This window comes from Copadichromis virginalis, linkage group LG2 (assembly GCF_057382275.1).
Source record: "Copadichromis virginalis isolate Kocher_CV1m ecotype Utaka linkage group LG2, C_Virginalis_male_GT1.1, whole genome shotgun sequence".
Classification (NCBI taxonomy): Eukaryota; Metazoa; Chordata; class Actinopteri; order Cichliformes; family Cichlidae; genus Copadichromis; species Copadichromis virginalis.
In genome coordinates, this window is record NC_140619.1 from 3228132 (window position 1) to 3246675 (window position 18544).

The 18544-nt window shown below is 39.9% G+C and overlaps 2 protein-coding genes across 2 annotated transcripts; one reads left to right on the forward strand and one right to left on the reverse strand.

Moving 5' to 3' along the window:
* Positions 1 to 1214: 1214 nt before the first annotated feature.
* Positions 1215 to 11733, forward strand: LOC146716753 (tectonic-1-like). The gene is made up of 14 exons (XM_085468171.1): positions 1215 to 1541; positions 2447 to 2564; positions 3432 to 3565; positions 3736 to 3884; positions 4153 to 4255; positions 5932 to 6044; positions 6277 to 6297; positions 8105 to 8239; positions 9165 to 9290; positions 9862 to 9950; positions 10682 to 10819; positions 10914 to 11067; positions 11204 to 11335; positions 11423 to 11733. Exons 1-14 carry the CDS (start codon positions 1268 to 1270, stop codon positions 11567 to 11569), a joined length of 1833 nt encoding a protein of 610 aa, XP_085324297.1. The 5' UTR covers positions 1215 to 1267; the 3' UTR covers positions 11570 to 11733.
* On the reverse strand, positions 11729 to 17306 carry hvcn1 (hydrogen voltage-gated channel 1). Its single transcript, XM_085468184.1, has 6 exons — positions 16374 to 17306; positions 15182 to 15406; positions 14298 to 14402; positions 13986 to 14217; positions 13441 to 13553; positions 11729 to 12108 (listed from the first exon to the last, which is right to left on the reverse strand). The coding sequence occupies exons 2-6, from the start codon at positions 15353 to 15355 to the stop codon at positions 12052 to 12054; spliced, it is 681 nt and encodes a 226-aa protein (XP_085324310.1). The 5' UTR covers positions 15356 to 15406; positions 16374 to 17306; the 3' UTR covers positions 11729 to 12051.
* Between the last annotated feature and the right edge of the window lie 1238 nt (positions 17307 to 18544).

The following is an 18544-nucleotide window of genomic DNA, read 5'->3' on the forward strand; positions in this document are numbered from 1 at the left end:
ATTTAAGCTCGTAATCTGACCAAGCAAACTTTATTTCCTGGTTTGATGGAGAAGTTTTGGTGAAGAAGAGGCTCAAAGTAAAGACGCACTGAAGAAATGGACTTCAGTCACTGAATTTTGAAACATTTTTTAATCTACCACTAAAATATAATTTGAACTCTTCGATGGTTTAATGGTGATGTCATTACAACAGACTAATAAGTTATTTTTATTTCTTCTTTTTCCTATTAAAAAGTTTCCTTTAGACCTGTTACAAGTTTGGTTTAGGGCATCAACACCCTTAAGGCAATACTCACAGTTTCAGCAACCTTTCCTTTAATCTGCACTGCAACAAATTTCAAACCCTGTCAGCTTGGTTTAAGTTGGTCATTGTGAAGGTCTGATGATTGATTACTTCATTACTCTGATTATACATCTCTCACAGAGTCTGGAGCAATGTTATAGGACCATCATATCAGAGGAGATCAGGGGATCCGACTTGAAACTGAAAACATTTTATAGTTTCGATTTTAGGGTGGAGAAACCACACCCATCTACCAGGTTCCCAAGTGGCACATTGGGGGGCAGGGGAGCAGCCTTCAGATATGAGGACCAGGTTAAATATACCCAAATACCAAAAATAAGCAGTCCTGGACAAACATGGATTGCTCTTTGGCCAGGCCTGTTAGCCTGGAGTTACAAGTCAAACCTTGGGAAGCAGCAAGGTGTACTGGCTTTTGGCAGAAGAACTGGAGTCCTGTCTGGACAATGATGACACTCAGACCAGCATCCTGGTTTTAGTCCCAGGATGACCTAATTTAGTTAGTGAACTGTTGCTGTCAGATAGATGTAGTGAATCACAACTTCCTAGTTAATACCCATTAACTACATTTATTTGGAAACACTGGTGTCAGTTGGATGATGACAAGGGAACTGACCATTGGAACTGACTTAGCTTCACAAAAATGGGTCAACGTTGTAGCAGTCATAACAGTTGCTAACTATAAATAAAATAAATAATTATAAATGTGTGTTTGCACAGTGATTTCAGTTCATCCTCTCACCGGACTCAGCTGTCAAACGTTGATAATTCCACCATCAATTCAACCAAACATTTGGCAGATCTGTACACCGATGAAAGGGGGCGGTAATGCGGGCGGAAACCCGTACAGTACCCACTAGGTGGCGGTAAATTACTTACAATTGGTTTGCCACCCGCCATTAAGGGCCATAGAAGAAGAAGCAGCAGCAACAGAAGAAGAAGAACCATAGCAACGAGTAAATATCCATGGCGGTCACAACTGTAGTCAAGTGCGATCCAGAGTTCTTCTATTTATTTCTCATGCTTACTGTCGTTACTGTAAACACAACAGAGAGCGACTTTAATACGACGGCTTTTGATGCCTACAATCTTATTTATAATGTTACTGAGAGTTATCCGCGTACACAGCCTCCAGCGTCCGAGAGCACGACCACAGCTCCGAGCTACAGCACCGAGATGCCGAACCTACCGGCCGTGCCCCTGCCAGTCTCCGGGCACCTACCCACTCCTCTCACCAGTGGTAACCTGTCGCTGTGATTTAACCCCAGTTTCTACCCCAGTCCCCCCGTTTTTAGCACATGTTCACTGTTTTTCTTTGTCCACCAAAATAGCTTTTAGGTAATTCAGTTTGCCAGCTACTTTCAGAGATGTGGACACATTCAAATTAAACCCATACCCATTGTACCCATTGTACAACTGTGGCTAGGATATCTGTTCTCTCGGAGGTAGTAAGGAAAATGTTAAATGAAGATATTTTAACGTGGCGTTTGATCTGACCTTGTGGTATTTTATGTTTTTCATTCGGATAGATAAAAACCTGGGATGCTCATTAATGCCAGGTATATACAGACTCTTCGTTTAAGGAGAGCGTGCACATGCGCTGACACACAGACCTGTGTATGAATAATACGACTGCTCTGACATTACTTTTTTGTGTTTCTTTATTTTTAATAAGATCCATTCTGAACTCCAAAGTAGTTAAATTTATTTTGAAATAATATTCTGACATGTTACCTCTTCCCAAAACGTTTTACCCTCCTTTACAGGGATCCTTTAACCTCTCTGCATTTAGTACATATTTTCTAAATAATTATTGAACTTGTCAGAAGCCAAGTCCCAGTTGTTCACAGTTAGTCAGAGTAAGAGCTCCAGTTGAAGCTCGTTCCTGATCCTCTCCTGTGATATCAGTTTTATTTATTTTTATTTATGTGTTTAGCATGAATTAAAATTTGATCAGATAGGGTGTGGACAAAATGAACTACATTATGCTTAAAAGTTTTCCTAATATGTTGCCTCTTGTGTTTATTAATGGCTTGAACATTAAACCCGCATTTGTACCATTTGTAATGTACTGAATGCATCAAGACTGTTCGTCATCTAGAAAATATGAACTATCTGACCTGTGTGTGTTTGTGTGTGTGTCAGCTGACAGGTTATGTCCCTGCGATGAGCAGATGGATGTATGTGACATCAACTGCTGTTGTGACAGAGTGTGTAGTGGGGATGTGCCTCTGTTCACCAGTTGCTCTTATCCCACTGTGAGGTATGTAGAAGTCCAGCTGAAAATCTTCTCTTTTTCTACTAATGGGCTGCAGTGTCAGTTCACAAGAATAGATTTTTCTCCTCTTGGCTCTGTGCGGTATAATAAATAGATTTTGTTAGAATGTTTTTATGTGCCAGTGTGTGGTATTGCTGTATTTTATATTTAAAAACAGTGGTTGGTGCAAACAGGAGCAAAGTAAGCATTTCTTTAAGTTTCAGCTTGTTAAACAAGTGGTTTAATAAAGGACGCTTATTGGCTTTGTGGTGGCTTTGATCGTGTGTGTTGCTGTCGTCCATGCTAGAAAAACATCACTCCACCTGAGTTCACTGAGGAAAATGTTGGCTGCTTTGGCCAAATTGTAAAAAACAGTTTACATGCACACATGCCCTCAAATATTAAATAGTCCAAACACATCCAATTTTAGCCCTGCTTTCTTTCCATAGCCTAATGCACTTCCTTTAATAGGACTAAAAAACCACTCAATTAAAACAACTGTTTGTTAGTGAGGGTTAACTTCAGCTACAGAAAAACTCATAAATGTGACTTATAGAAGAACCATTAATCCCCCAAACTGACCATCAACCTAACAGTTTAAGACTTTTAAGAAATGTTATTACTGAGTGAAAACATTCAGCGGTTTGTATGCTTGTTGTCCTACTGATGGACAGCTGACTGTGGAAATGTTCATGCACACTGCACTGACCTGATCAAAGCAACAGTAAACAAATGGCAACACTTGGTCTTCTCTTGCTAAAAGATGAAATCATAAAAATGTTTCCCAGTAGAGCAAACAATTCAGCAAAACATCTGCATTTGTCTGCATGTCCATAGCAATAAGCTCCTTCTTTGTCTTTCATCACTTTGCAGTGGCAGCAAGCAGATGTGCAGCCATGATGTGGCATTGTATTCTTTAAGGAGAGCAGCAGACGGTTATTCAGAGCTGCAATCATCTGTTCAGAAGGAGACCAACTACGACATCTTCTGCATCGAGTCACAAAACCGTAAGTCAGCAAATGGGCTTTTATGGCGTGTTAGAGTAAACGCTTCAAGAAACCATTTGCACATAAGTTTGGTAAAGTTAAAAAAGGCAAATTTAACAGTGTGTTATTTACAATATTATGTATAATAGCTTCCTTAATGACTATCTGAGCTGGTTTCTTTTTTTCTGCAGGAGTTGATGGACTGTCATATCCCTCTCCCGCTCTGCCAACTGACAGCAACTTTGTGTCGCTCTTTAAACAATTCACCAGCTATATTTTCGGTTTAGAGAAAGTTAACCAGGCGTCCTCTGTAAACCTCCAGACCTCGGGCGGATACCAGGTGAGCCTCTGTTTGAAAGGAGTCACTGCTTATAGCTCATGTAGTATCAGTAAGTGTACGTTTGTCCACATCGAATCAGTCAGTGACTTTTTTATTCTTAGATAGTCCATGAGTACTTTAACATATGAAGGTATGTTTAGTCCACAACCTGTGAGGAACTTGTTTTCAAAGAAACTCAGTAAGAACACTCAGTGCACTCCTTCATAGGTGAGTCTGAACTTGCCATTTTCCTGTCTGTTCATTCTCTGCTGATGCTTTGGCTTTTCAGTATGGGGATGTGATCGTGACGGCAGGGGCGGCTGAACAGAGAGAGATCTTGCAACTGCCAGCTCCCGGTGTCACTGCTGATTGTGTGGATAACAGTCCTGCAGGTAATGCCTTTGTACTTGTAAATTATAGAAAGTAAAATGTATTCATTATTATGACATCATCACTTTTAACTATGAGTAGCGGTGTTTCCACTGACCGCTGTAGATTTACCTGGACACTTGTAAAGAGAGGGGGAATTTGTTTTTTCTGCAGCCTGTAAACTCACCACTTGATTTCACTCAATCCTATCCAGAGTCCTTTAATATTGTAAACATTTGCAATTTGCAAACTACTCCCCATGTGGTAGTGAAACTGAAGCAGGTAATGCAAACTGGAAATGGAGGCTGTTTGCCTTCAAAATAAAAAGTTGCTCCTTTTAAATGTTGGGGAGACCAAAAGTACAATATCTGTACTGATGTTGACTGACCAAGTGTAAAGAATGAAATGAGGCCATGTCATTGATGCAATATTATCAACCTAGAGAATTCAAAGACAACCCAAAAATCAAAGTGAAAAAGTAATGTGGCAAAAATTTCATTGCAGCATTTAAGAATACTACTCAGAAGCTGGCATCGCCCGCATGTGTTTTTATGCATGCCTGACAACATCGGGGCGTGCTTGTAATGAAACAGTGGTTGGTGTCCTAGGGGATCTCCTTCCAGATCTTATGGGCCTCACTGAGCTCCTGCACAGTCTGAGGTAAAACCTGGCCGTATGGGATGGACTGAAACATGAAGTAAAAAACAGGACTTACTGTATCAGCATAGGGTGTGACAGTGGGGCCAAAGATTTCATCCTGGATTAAATCTTTCTCTACAATCAGGACGCCCTTGCCTCGTCTGTAGAGGTCTGTGCATCAATCCATTGATGTGCCTATGCAGACCATCACTGACCCACCACCAAACCAGTCGTGCTGAACGATGTTACAGGCAGTATAATGTTCTCCAAAGCTTCTTTCATATCTATCACATGTGCCCAGCATAAACCTGTTCTACTGTGTGTAAAGCACTGGGCACCAGTGGTAGACCTGCCAATTCTGGTATTCTATGGCAACTCCCAGTCAGGATACATGGCAGTGAGTGCAGATCCACTAGAGGACGTTGGGTCCCCAGGCCGCCGGAGACATAAAAACCTTCTGGTAATGGCTCATATTGACATACCGTCCTGTGGAGCTGGACTACTTGGGCAACCTCTGCAAGGTCCAGCCCAGTCACAAAACATGAGGAGGGAAAAGCTGCCAGAGGCCTCCACATAAAAAACCCACACCTGTTTGTCTCATTGTTGTCTTTAAGTGCACCTGTAATTTCAGCAGCAGCTCTCTGCTCCTTAACTGAACAGATCAGTATCCCATCTGGTTTAATTGACTAGATGCCATAATCTGCTTAAAACGTGTTACTTTCATTTTTTGGAGCTTTGTGATATTTAACCGCTCCCTTGTCAAAAGGCGTCACCACAGTGGGTAGCTCTTTGGCAGAGATGCAACCTCAAATGGGATTTGTGTCTCTGGCAGAAAAATGAATGTGTTAACCACTACACTATGTAGCCATTCTCTTTCTCATCCCAGTCTCCTTAAAAAAGTGTCGGTCTTTACTTGTGCCCAGAGTTTGCATATTTACTGTCACTTTCTTATTGAACAGCAGTTCCTTTGTTGACATCCTGTAAAGCTTTATGAAAAGGATGAGAGGCTTTTTCATCAGTATGAATGAGGTTGTTTTAGCTTTCCTGGTTTGATTTGCAGCTTTCCTGAAGGATCAAAGCAGTCGGTGCTCCCGTCGCGTGGTCCTGGATCAGGACTGCGGCCATCTGCCAGCCCTCAGCATGGATAGCTACACTGACACCCAGCTGTTTAGTGTGAGTCTCACATTTACTGAGCTACACACTGGTTGGCTCTTAAAAATCCACTCTTTAATACAGTGTATTGTTGAAGTGAAATTCACTTTATGCCCAGGAATTATAATGTCATTGAATTTGAATTGCAACTAATGAACAGCATGCACACCTGTTTTGTGTTCCTTAACTATATATAGTTTAAATATAGATCATTAATTAAAAGGTTTAAAGTGAAATGTTTTGTGCTTGACAGGATATGAGCACAGATGCAGCAGTAAGTATCCTGACCTTTCTCTATTTGTTTAACTCAGAAACAGTTAGTATGTTTATCAGAGTTAAACATACTAACTAATTATCAGTTAACTGATAAATTAAAAAAAATCCAAGTTAACAAGACGAGGTCACAGACTCTTAAATGTGTTCATTAAAAACAGTGTAGATGTTATAAACAGTTAATCTGACAAAACAGACGACCTGTATACATTAGCTTTGTGAATTTGTAATAATTTTCTCAAAGATATTTTTATTAAATTGAAGCAACGGAAAAAAAAAGAGATACACACAGAATTCCCATATGGAAAAGATATAAATCTTATAAAGTTTGTATCTGTCTTGTGTGAAACTTGTATGAAAAGCATACAAGAGTGAAAACACATATATGATCCCCTGAAAAATCATATAATGAAACTTGTATGTTTTGGATACTTACTAAAAAAATATATGAAAGTAATAAGAAAGTGGCCACTTTCATGAGTAAATCATGTAAGTTTTTACTATTTCTTTTCCATATGAGTCATTACATGGCAAGCAAGTAGATTTCACAATGGTTGTTTGAGCTGACATAATACAACACAGATTAATGACGCATTCACGTATCTTTAATTGCTTGTGTCAGTGGCTCTGAGTTTTAAACATTTGTGTTTGTGTACATATGTATTTGCAAGATTAGTTGATTAAGCAAACAAAGTCGTTTTTAGCTGTAGAAAGATTCTCTGTGATGTGAAGATTTATATTCCTTTATACTTTTTGACACTACCATTGCACCTAATTTCCCGCTGTTTCCATTAAAGCTACAGTCATGGTATAAAATATACCCTATGCAACTTCTAAGACTACAGATTGACATTATAAAAAACTTTACCAAGTTTAAAATTAGGTAAATACAATATAAGATGAATTCCATGATCTGAAACATGTGACAAATAATAAATGTAACAATTTTTTTCATAACACTGTAGCTCTTGAATTTCTGTGAGCATTGCAGGTTCTGACCTTGTGGTGAATTTGCTGGGGCATCCAGTTCTGGGAAAATTGGAAAGTATCTTGAATGTTTCCTCCTGTGACAAATATTTCAATTTTCGATTGTTTTGCAATGGCCTTCATAACACGTCCCAGAATGATTTTTTTCTCCTTATCATCGTGTTAACAATCAGCTTAATCCTCTGGACGAGCAAAATGTCTTCATTTTTGTTAAATACATAATCAATACGGTATAATATGTAAAGTTTATTTATTTTAACCATGACTGTACACCCCTAAATTTGGTTTTGATGCCCACTAAAATCCTTTAATGCACCAACTCAGTAATATTAATATAAAACCTGGCTCAGATAAACTCATGGTGGTTTGTAATGCATAAAATAACCAGGTGATAAAATCTATGTTCAGAATCTTCCCATGCCAAACACCTTTAGGTGGACCAGGACATTTAGTAAGACACAGACAGCTTCTCCTGATTGTGTCTCCTTTGATGTTGCTACATGTTGTAAGTTGCACAACACGCACAAACAAACTTGAGGTTAAGTGCTGCAATGCAGTAACAGGAACAGTGGCACAACTTTCTGCTCAGTTCCTAAAGAGCAACTAGCAATCACTTATTTTCACATTAACATTCAGAACACAGTTGTGTTTTAGATGACTATTTACTGAGTAGTATTTGCAGCATGCTGTGCTGTTTAAAACTGTCATCATGTTAGACAGCCGCTGGCGCATTGTGTATTGTAGTGCAGTAGTTTTAATGTGTCAGAAGTTCAGAAACACAGTTAAATGAAGACTGATATGAGTCCCTGCTGTTGCTGGAGGTTGTTCCTGTGGTGGTGTCTTCAGTCATCCTACAGTCTGCAGATCACACTCAGACTGAGCTGAAGGTCACAGGTGGAGGAAACATCAGTCCTGTTCTCATCAACCCCACCCTCTGTGGTAATGTGGTGCTGAAGGTGGGTCACACACACTGGAGTTTATTTCTCACTTCCAGCATGAAGAAACGGTTGACACACATATTTGACATCCATTAGCATACAATGTTGACTGAGTTACATAACATAGTATAATAAATATAGCATAAATATATTATACAGTGAAACATCCTGTAATGTTGTTAATTCGTGACATTTAGTTAGTTTTTTTAATTAGACCTGTAGTTCCACTGAGTCATCCAGCTGTGGAAAATATCACACCTATCTGTGTTGACGTCTTTGCTGTGCTCTCCACAAACACAGGAGATTTTTTTTCTGAAAAGTAAAGTCTACAGATGTGACCACATTACACTCTGGTTTAAAATTGTGTGCAATAGTCAGAAATATCCTCTTCCTGTTTTCTCTTTTCTGGATGATGATGATTACGAGTCCGTGTAGCCAGCCTCTGTCAGTGCGCCCCAGGGCGGCTGTGGCTACAACGTAGCTGCCATCACCAGTGTGTGAAAGTGTGTGTGAACGGGTGGATGACTGGTTGTGTAAAGCGCTTTGGGGTCCTTAGGGACTAAATAAAGCGCTATACAAATACAGGCCATTTACTCCACACAAACACACAGGCACGCAGTCATTTCAGAGAGATGCAAAAGTCTGGACATAGGCACCCAGACATGCCTGTGTTGTCAGTTATCTTTGGAGGTGGGACGTGAAAGTACATTGAGGCAATTCAAACACAATCAACTTTCCAAAAGGGAAACATCTTATGCTTTTCCAGTGACGTGCACCTAATTGTATTTCCATGTCTAGTGCCATTCCCTTACATCTAAATGAAGCAATCTAAGCAATACTAAGTCTTTATTTGTTAACCACCCCAACACTTCTCCCTATTTAAAAGTTATATGCAAAAATAAGTTAATTGAAAGTGTGTAATTAGAAAATTATGTCTCCTCAGGTTCTCTATGTGATAAAGTACAACCCACAGGGTAAGATAGAAAATGCAACGGTGTCTGTGGTGCTTGGATTTGTAACTGAAGCTGTGCTGCATTTGGAACAGGAGTTTCAGGTCACGTACATCCAGGTAGTATATTCAAACAAACCTATGTATGTGTAATGGTTTATTTTTTTGGAACAATCAGTCACAAATGTTTTAGCCCCTCACAAAAGCTGGCTAAAATATCCTTATTTAAGTAGCGTGTGGGTGAGGCTGCTTTGCCAGAATTGTGGACACGAGGTGATGATGTTAAGGATAAAAGTGGGATGTTTGAGTTTACCTGTACATATCCTAATTATCTGAAACTTTGAGCATTTTAATGTGAACATTCACCACTGTACGTGACAGTAAATAAGGGAAGCAGAACAGGTTCAACACAGCTTGTAGTTGTATTACTTTGACTTCAAAACTATGATTGCCAGCTTGTCTTCTGTCTCTGTGTTGTGTACTTCCACAGCAATTCACTGGTAGAGATCAAATCAGGTGCTGTTAGAATGAGGGGATTTGTTGGTTTCACAGATTTGTTCGTTTTAATTGCTCTACATTTCTTCCTTCTGAGAAAGACTGCAAGAAGTGTTTAGTAATTTAGGAAAACATGTTACTCCTTGACCATTCACTAAATCTGAGTAACGCTCTGTGTTTTGTGTCTCCTAAACAGGCAGATGGGGGGGACGTGAATGTCCACTACAGCGGAAATCCAGGTTATGTGGTCGGCCTGCCGCTTGTGTCTGGAACAAGAACAGCCGAATATCCTTTACCTGGATAAAGGACAGATTTCCCTCATTGTTGTACTACTGCAAGCCCATTTCTGTTAGCGTAAAAACAAATAAATAAGATTACAATTTTTTGGTTAAAAAAAGTTTTATAATAAAAGATTAAAACTATAAGTAAAAATCAATTTTTTGAAATATTAATGGGAAAATTTTAAGTATGAAAATTTGCTGCCAGATTTCAGACTGGCTTGTGGTTCAGAGTTTCTAAAGGAAGAGCTTTTAGCTCCGTTTAGGTTCAGGAGACAGACACTTTCTCTACTTTTAAGATAAAGAGAGATACAAAATATAGGCACGTGCTAGTTGAAAACTTTCCCAGGACAGTTCTCCATCATTTCCCAGGCGTTTATGTGCCACTACTGCATGTCATAACTTTTGTTTTCTCTCTCCTGTGTCTTTCTTTTTAAAAATTTGTTCAGCGTCCATGGTCTCTCCATGCTCTTTACTATCAACCCCTAACTAGCCGTGGCAGAGTATGATTTTGTTGGAACTTTCTGTTAAAAGAGGGTTCTTCCTTCCCGAGGCTGCCCGTAGGGCATCATCTGATCGTGTACTGTTGCTGGTTCCTTAGCTGTGTGAAACACAGAGACAATTGTTGTTGTAAACTGAAGCTCTATAAATTAAACTGAATTTCAGTGGTTGATGAAAGACGTGTAATGTTTTGATGTTCTCTAAGAACCAGGATTTGTCCATAACATTCCTCTCCACTGGGATTGTCAGAAGCATTGACCTCAGAGACACTCTGTCTCTGCTCCTCAGCACTGAGGACCAGGACTGTCTGCAGGGTCCACATCAGCGCTCACCTGTCCTCTTTGGTCACGACTCTGTGTCTGGCTGCCTGTTAAGGCACATCATCCTCACATTTTATTCATCACACTTAATGTAACAAACGCTGTTTTTTCTTTAAAATTTCTGATGGCAACGTTTTTCGATCCTGCAGGTTGGAAGATGGTGTAAATTGCACTATTGTCTCGCAAGAGCTTCTAGGAATTTTGAGAGGATTTAACTATCCTTATTATGTGGCTTCCTTTGGAAACTCCCGCCTGGACAATCTCCTGGACTGGGTGCAGATCAAGACCAACTTCAATCCCACAGTGAGTGAGGTCAAACAAGGGGCACAGTATCTTACGATGATCACTGTCATTGCACTGAGTGATGAGTCAGATGATCTAAATTGAGGTCTGAGGTCTTAAACAGAAGTGAATTCACTGTCATGTTTCTGACTTGCAGGAAGCTCCAAGTTGCAGCATCCCATTGTCACTGCACTTAGAAATTAAATGGACCAATTACGGATCCTTCGTGAATCCTCAAGCACAGATTGTGAGCATCAAAGAAGTAATTCAGAGCAACACCAGCAGTTTGGTAAGACATCATTTCTGTCGGAGCATTGATAGCAGAAAAAAACTGCAAGCAGAGAGAATCATTTGTACTGTGTGTATTCTCATACAGACCCTGTTGTCCAGAGGCAGCAGTGTCCTTCCAATCAGAAGCTCAGTGGCCTTCATCCCAGTATCTGCTGCTGCTCTTCCTGGTTACAGGGCCACACCTACCATCAATGCCAAACTGCCCTTTGACTTCTTCTTCCCTTTTGTTTGATCCAACTGCAGCTTTCACTTATTTAAGCTTCCCCATAAACACTGGTACAGTGTGTGGTCATCACTAGTACTGTTATTGGACCATCAGTCTGCAACTGTGTATTGTGTGAATAATGTACATCTGAGTTTTCCCTTTTTTATAATAAAATTTAATACATGGTTTCACATTCGTTTCTCAGTTCTTGAAATCAATGGTTTAAATTTGTTCTAACAGGTCATACAGAACTCCAAAATCACATTAAGATGTAGTTTTATGTACAAGTTATCGTTCTGCCTTTCACTTATTTACAGGTGCTTTAGGCTTTATGGCATGAAAATCACTAACATGTATATACTGGAAATTCATGATGCAAGTGCAGTCCCTTAATTTGTCTCCATCACCACAATAATGATGACATTAAATCTCAGTGCAGTTAGTACTAAACCATTAAATGTTCTGCAGCATGTGGGTACAAGTAGCTCTGCAGCAGTGAGCTTGTTGAGCTAGACGTCTATGCCGTGCTTCTTGAGGAGGGCTTTCAGGTTGTCGTTCTCTTGTGCCTGCAAACACAGACAAGAATCACCTTGTTACTCACTGTAGGCCTTCGTGCCACATACTTAAGCCTTCTGAGTAACAATATGAAGGAGTAAAGCCTAAATTGCTAAATAACAGACACCTTTCTGTATTACTGCTGTGAAATTTACAAAACAGACAAAAAGTAAAATAAGTTATAATAAATATATCTGATATTCCCCGTGCACAGAATAACAGTCAACACTTCCTCAACAAGAAAGGAAATACCAGACAACAGTACTGGTTTAGTTTATAGATGCATTTGAATATATACTGTGTATATAATTTATATGTTTTTTACTAATTTTAATTTTATTGAGTGTCTGTATCGTCTTAGCTGTTTTACTGCTACAATGCCAATGAGGATTCTGATACTGACTTAATGTGCATGGAGATCTTATCAGTAACTGTATTCATCACTCAGTCAGCAGCATTACAGTTTTGCCTTCTACTGCCTGAAATCCAAAGCAGGACTGAGTGTGTTGTGAGCGATCTGCCATCATTACTGCAGTTTTTGTGGAATTCCAGGCCTAAAGAGTTCCCCCACTGGGACTGTCCATTTGGGAACTTGGTGTTTTCATTTGTTTTAAGCGGCAAGCTAACTAAGGATAATGTTATCCTACTGTAACTGTGAGCTCGTTAACATTAAAAAACAGAATGAAAGAGTGACTAGAACTAAACAAAGCTTTAAAAAAAGAAAAGGTCAACGTTTGCTTTCGTTATGAGTTTGGCTCATATCGGTTCACTTTAGCTCCCTAATAATGTTACTAAAAGAGTCACCTCTCTGTCCTCACACCAGAAGGAGTGAATCTAAAGTATGAAGCTTTTCTGACTTTGCCACACTTCTGGAAAACTCTCGAAGTTGAATCCTGAAGCAGTGAATGAGGTGACATCTCTACTAAGAACCTGAGTGACCTCGTCCTCAAGGTCAAGGTCAGATTTTGTGAACACAAGAATGAGGCTAAGTAGCACGAGGGCATCTACTAAAACTCTCAGACAAGCGTGTAGCCCAGTGACATTAACCAATCAAGGTCAGAGGTCAGTTTTTCTGAAAATCTGAGGATTTTTGAATTTATACCATAGGTGCATCTACTAGGAGGCTGAGGAATGACACCAGTATTTTTATGGTCAGGAAGTGTGTCACTGGGACCTCGTTCTCTAGAGAATGAGGTCCCAGAAAAGAAACTGACTTTTCGGTAACCAGGCAGTAATCTGTAATCTCTGTGCAGGGGTGAAAGATTCCTGACACACTAAGCATCTCACAAGACATAAGTAGTCCAAGCCTGCCAGCAGTAATCTTCATGAATATTTGACATCACCAGTTTATCACTGCGCTCCTGTAGCTCAGTAACTCTTTGAACCAGGTGGTCATAGCTTTCCTTCAGCTTGTGAACCTTCTGGTCTGCACGGGTCTTCACTGACACTAGGATTCCTACAACAAAATAAAAAATGGTCAGCATTTTAAACTTTGCCCTGCTAACCATGACATCTGGAACTTAACATCAGTCATTTTGATCTCATATAAAACCAAAAAACAAAACCTGCAAATACAACAATGTGAAAAAAATCTTTTAGTGGGCCACCATTGTGCTTTCTGAATAGTGACGTCTAATGTATTTTACATTCCCAATCTGCTTTGCAGCAAGATAAAAATGTATTCTTTTAGCAATTTGAACATGAATGTACATAGCGGACAATCAAAATGTGAATGTAAATGAAGACGATCATAAAAGAGAGGAGGCAAGAGGAACTCAGAGACATGTGATGCTGTTGCATCATTGATGAGCTGATTAAATAATCAGAGCCATGACCGTTGGTTTATCATTTCATCCATTTCCTGTGAACACTGCAGAGTGGCACTGACCGTTGATAATCCTGGCTACCCTCCAGAGTCGGAGCAGGATCAGAAGACCTATCCCATCAAAAGCATCCTCATGGAAGATGAAGACAATGTCCAAGATGAAAGACACTGTCACCACAAAACCATCAAACACCTCGAATTTGTGCAGGAAGAATTCCAAGCGGTATGCAAACATCTTCCCAGCCAGCTCCAACATGAAGAAGGTGAGAACAGCCAAGCTCAGGTAGTGAAAAACCTGAAAAACACATAACGGTGTAGTAAAATCTCAGTAATACCCATGGGATGTCTCTTAGACTGTGAAGAAAAGTTGCTTGCCTCTGGAGCAATGTGGCCATGCTCGAGCTTGATGACAGCCAGATCTATAAGCAACTCAGCCAAGACAAAGATGGCATCCAGGATTACCAAACACACAACCAACACCTGCAAGCAGAGACAGTTATGATGTCAGCTTCTATTAGTTTTCAAAGTAAAAGAAAAAAACTGTGGTGGAAGGTACTTGAGCTCAAAACCAGTTGTAGTTGAACTAAATCTAATATCTGACATTGTGCAGAAAATAAGGTCCTCTTGCTTTAAACTTTCTTGTCTTTTGCTGCACTTTGAGGAAAAATATGGAACAATAGCTGGGTTATAAACTGGTACAGTTAAAAGGACGCTAATTCTGCATAGCCCATTGAATACCTGTGTTTCACTGTTCTATGGCATAATCCAGTCAATATTCAAAAAATGATGAGGAATCCTCTGAAACACTTGTTACCCGTAACTGTGGGATCAAACCACCAAGCTTCTGATTAGAAGATGACCTGCTCTACCTCCTGAGCTAAAGCCACCCCACTGGTCAGAACAAAACTTCGATAAAGGCACGTAAACGAGAATGAACAGTTTGTAGACTGGGGGAACCTATACAGATGAGAACCATAAGGAGCGTGTATAGAGGCGTGGTCAGACGCCTGACTTCTGTTACTCTAAATCTCCAAAACAACAGCAGCCGCTTTAAAAGCTGTCCAGACATGACTGAGATGATGATCCCGAACAGAAGCTCAACCAAATTTACATTTTTTTATTTTTATGGACTTTTCCTGGAATCGTTTGCCCACCCTCATATTTCTCTGTCATTGTAATAGCTTAGTAGCTTTGGCAGACTGGAAGGCTCAGACAACAGTTTCTTTGGTACATTTTCTGAAAAGACTACAGCGACATACCTGGAAACGTTCTGAGCTGTAGAGCCTCTTGAATGAATCCCTAAATGTTAACGTAACTGGAAGCTGTGCCGTAGCCGGACTCAACTCCTCACTGGAAACATGCAGTTCTTCCTCGTCGCTATGGACCACATGCTGGTCCCCCACAGCAGTGAAATGCTTCAGGTACCGAGACATGATGGCAGGTTGAGGGATGAAGAGAGAGGACCACGTCCCACTTCAGCGCACCTTGGAGAGAAGTGTGCATTTCACTTTAAAGCCATGAAGTGTGGAGCCATAAACCGACATTTTGCAAGCTGTAGTTCATAAAGTTGAGCAATGTTGCAGGTTCCACTTATGACCAAAAATGGCATATGTTCAAAATGCTGTATACCTTCTCTACAGATTTCTCCATGTTAGTCAATCCCAGTTTACTTCTCCTTTTTTAATATTTGCAACATGCTACTGACAAACCAACTTTTTGGTATAGCATACAAAGGAAGCTGAGGAGCCTGCTTATCTATCCCACACCCCACTCAATAGATCTGGAAGGAAAAGTCATAAGACTGGTTTGGTTATCATGAAAATCCATCCTATCAAAATGTCATGATATCAAGACAGAAGGGCTGTTGAGCCCAGAGCTCTACAGGCTAATTATGAACCAGCTATGGGTGCTCTGTTCTTCAACGATAATCAAGTGACAGAAGCACCAAACCCCAGACATTCTTCATTAACTGCAGAGCTAATAATAGTACATCTTACATCTTAAATTCACTACAAACAGTTCCGCAAAGTTAATTTTAATTTCACTACTACTAACACACTTCATTTTTCATATGCGTTGATCTGTGATGTGATGGAAGATGCGCAGCAGAACACGGAATTTTCTAGCCTTACTCCAATGCAAATGGTCATTTTACAGGCGTTTTAACTATACTGGTGTAGCACTTAAAAGTACAAGAAGTCAGAAAGTGAGCGTAAAATTTCCGACTACGAGATTCTGCAGCACTGAGCGCAGCTTTGTCGCTTTAGGTCTGCTAGATTTTTCTGTTTATGCGTCTCAGACGTTGGCAGGAGGCTGAAACTCGTGATAGGCACGTCCATCCCTTTTACTTTTGCCAAGTAAGCATTTTACTACTGAGAACAGCGCTGGCCGGACTCCGCACAGCGGAAGCTGTTATTTGGTTTACACGAATAAACGGTGACAGCAGCTTACCTTTACCTTCCACCTTCTCCTTTGGCACTTTCAACGCTCCTCTCAGAGAAAGTTACTCGGCGTCAAAAAAAACCCAAAGAACCTCAAAACTCCGCCTCCGTCTTCAGACCTTCCTCCGCCCGATTCTGTCCACCTACCCGTCCCCGCCCGTTTTTATTTGTTTTGTTTTATTTTGTTACCTAATATAAAACGTTTATTTCGTTATAGTCCATTTCATAAAGCTATACAAATCTTTTTTGAGCAAAACTGAAATATTGCTGACAAAAAGCTCTAGAACAGCTGCCCCTTTCCCCGCTTGCATTGTTGCTCTAATTTTCTTTCTACTCCAGAATAGCAACACTAAGCGTTATGTTCGAATATATGTGCTGACTGATTGATTTCTCAATGTCCATTGGTTTATTTATATTCATTATCTACGCGTTTCATTAAAACATTTATTTAAATCATCCTCGATAGTGATGATATAGATCAGTGGTTTCCAAACCGCTCACGCACACACGCACATATTTTGCTCAATTGCGGTTTATTTCTCACCTCAAACATTTACTAAACAATTAAGCAAATACAAGTAACCTGCAGGTAGTAAGAAAATAAACTACTAACTCTTTTACGCTACGTCCGCACCTACACGGGTATTTTTGAAAACGCAGCTGTTTCGTCCACGTGTTTCGAATCACACACAAAACTGAGATTATTTAAAACTCATTTTTTGCGTTTACGTGTGGACGAGGAATACAGAGTTCGTCACGCAACGTTAAAGGTATGTGCCTTTTTTCACGTCAGCTGTGCGCCACGTTATTGCTTACATGAGAGGAATTGCAGAATGGCAGATTAACAGTATTTTGTCTCTATCTTCAGGTTTTACACGCTTACATAAACACCCAGTTACTGTCCTTCTATTTACAAAGGCAGAGGCGTCACGGTGTGATGATTATTTTCCCTGTGTAATAATATTCAACATCAATACATTTTTTTTAAAAAATGCCTCTCTGTGCAAAATGGGTTTAAAAACATAAACAGCTGTGGGATCCTGTTTGTTTGAATCGGGGGAACAAATCGTGGCAGGATCAGCCTGATGTTATTTGTATCCTGCTGTAACTTTACTGTATAAAGAGCAAACATCTCCAACATGTCAGGAGTAGTTAGTCATTACAACAAGTGTTTGTGAACTAAAGATCAAGAATGTGGGATCCTGTTTGTCCGTGATCTAAACAGCCCAGCGCTGCTCCCGACGAAGGAAACACCAACCCTGCAGGGAGACCTACCTCGGCACTCCTGCAGGTGAAGCCAAAGGGAAGATTTGCTTCACCATATTTTCTAGTCTTTGGCTCAGAATGAAGTTGGTTTGGAAATCTAACACTGTTAATTCAATTTACATTTATTTATATGGTGTGAACTCACAACAGTCACTTTAAGGCATTGGACTGTAAGGTAACCCTACAACAACAACAACCTCTTTGAGCAAACGGGAAGTAAAAACTCGCTTTTAACAAGAAGAAAGCTCCGACAGAACCAGGCTCACGGACGGGCAGCCAGAAAGACAAGACAAACAACACACTAGAAGAGAGCCAAAGATTAATCATTTAATCACTAGTTATTAGATTTGAGTATAAAAAACAGTGAGTGAAAAATAATTAGTTCTCTATTCATAAAAGCTGGACCTTTTAGTTATGGACACAAAACCAAATGTTCAATAGACAGCTCAGCTCCTCTCTTCACTTTATAAGTGTATAAAAAAAACAACAAAAACCCCTGCATATCTGGTGCCACATGCACTTAGGGACATGTTTGAACATGCCGTTCAATTTGATACAAACTGATTTGCACAGAAGTCCAATAACCAAACAGCATTTGGGTTCAGATCAGGAAGGCTGTTGCTCCAGTCACCACTAAATCAAACTTTTAATAACCGGCAACAGTGACAACAGTTACCATGCGGAACAAGCTCAAATACATGCATTAAATAGTCAGTGTAGATTATCACTAACAAACCTGCTTGCAGCAGCCGCCAATCTTAATTTTAACCCAAAGTAGTGTAGCTACATTGGTTTCAAAATGTGGGTGTAGATATGAAGGTTTTAAATTCAAACTACATTAAAAAAGCTTTAAAAAAAAGTTATGATCACTACTATACCGCTATAGATAATTATCTTTGATTTAATCAGAGTTCT

Bases quoted from the DNA above. Each gene is read 5' to 3' on its own strand.
- hvcn1 (XM_085468184.1), bottom strand. From the start codon at position 15,355: ATGTCTCGGTACCTGAAGCATTTCACTGCTGTGGGGGACCAGCATGTG. The intron at 14,403-15,181 runs GTATGTCGCTGT...CTCTGCTTGCAG, and splicing joins ACAGCTCAGAACGTTTCCAG to GTGTTGGTTGTGTGTTTGGT. The intron at 12,109-13,440 runs GTGATGTCAAAT...CTGTGTTTGCAG, and splicing joins AGGAGCGCAGTGATAAACTG to GCACAAGAGAACGACAACCT.
- LOC146716753 (XM_085468171.1), top strand. From the start codon at position 1,268: ATGGCGGTCACAACTGTAGTCAAGTGCGATCCAGAGTTCTTCTATTTA. The intron at 10,820-10,913 runs GCACATCATCCT...TCGATCCTGCAG, and splicing joins GTGTCTGGCTGCCTGTTAAG to GTTGGAAGATGGTGTAAATT. The intron at 11,336-11,422 runs GTAAGACATCAT...ATTCTCATACAG, and splicing joins AGAGCAACACCAGCAGTTTG to ACCCTGTTGTCCAGAGGCAG.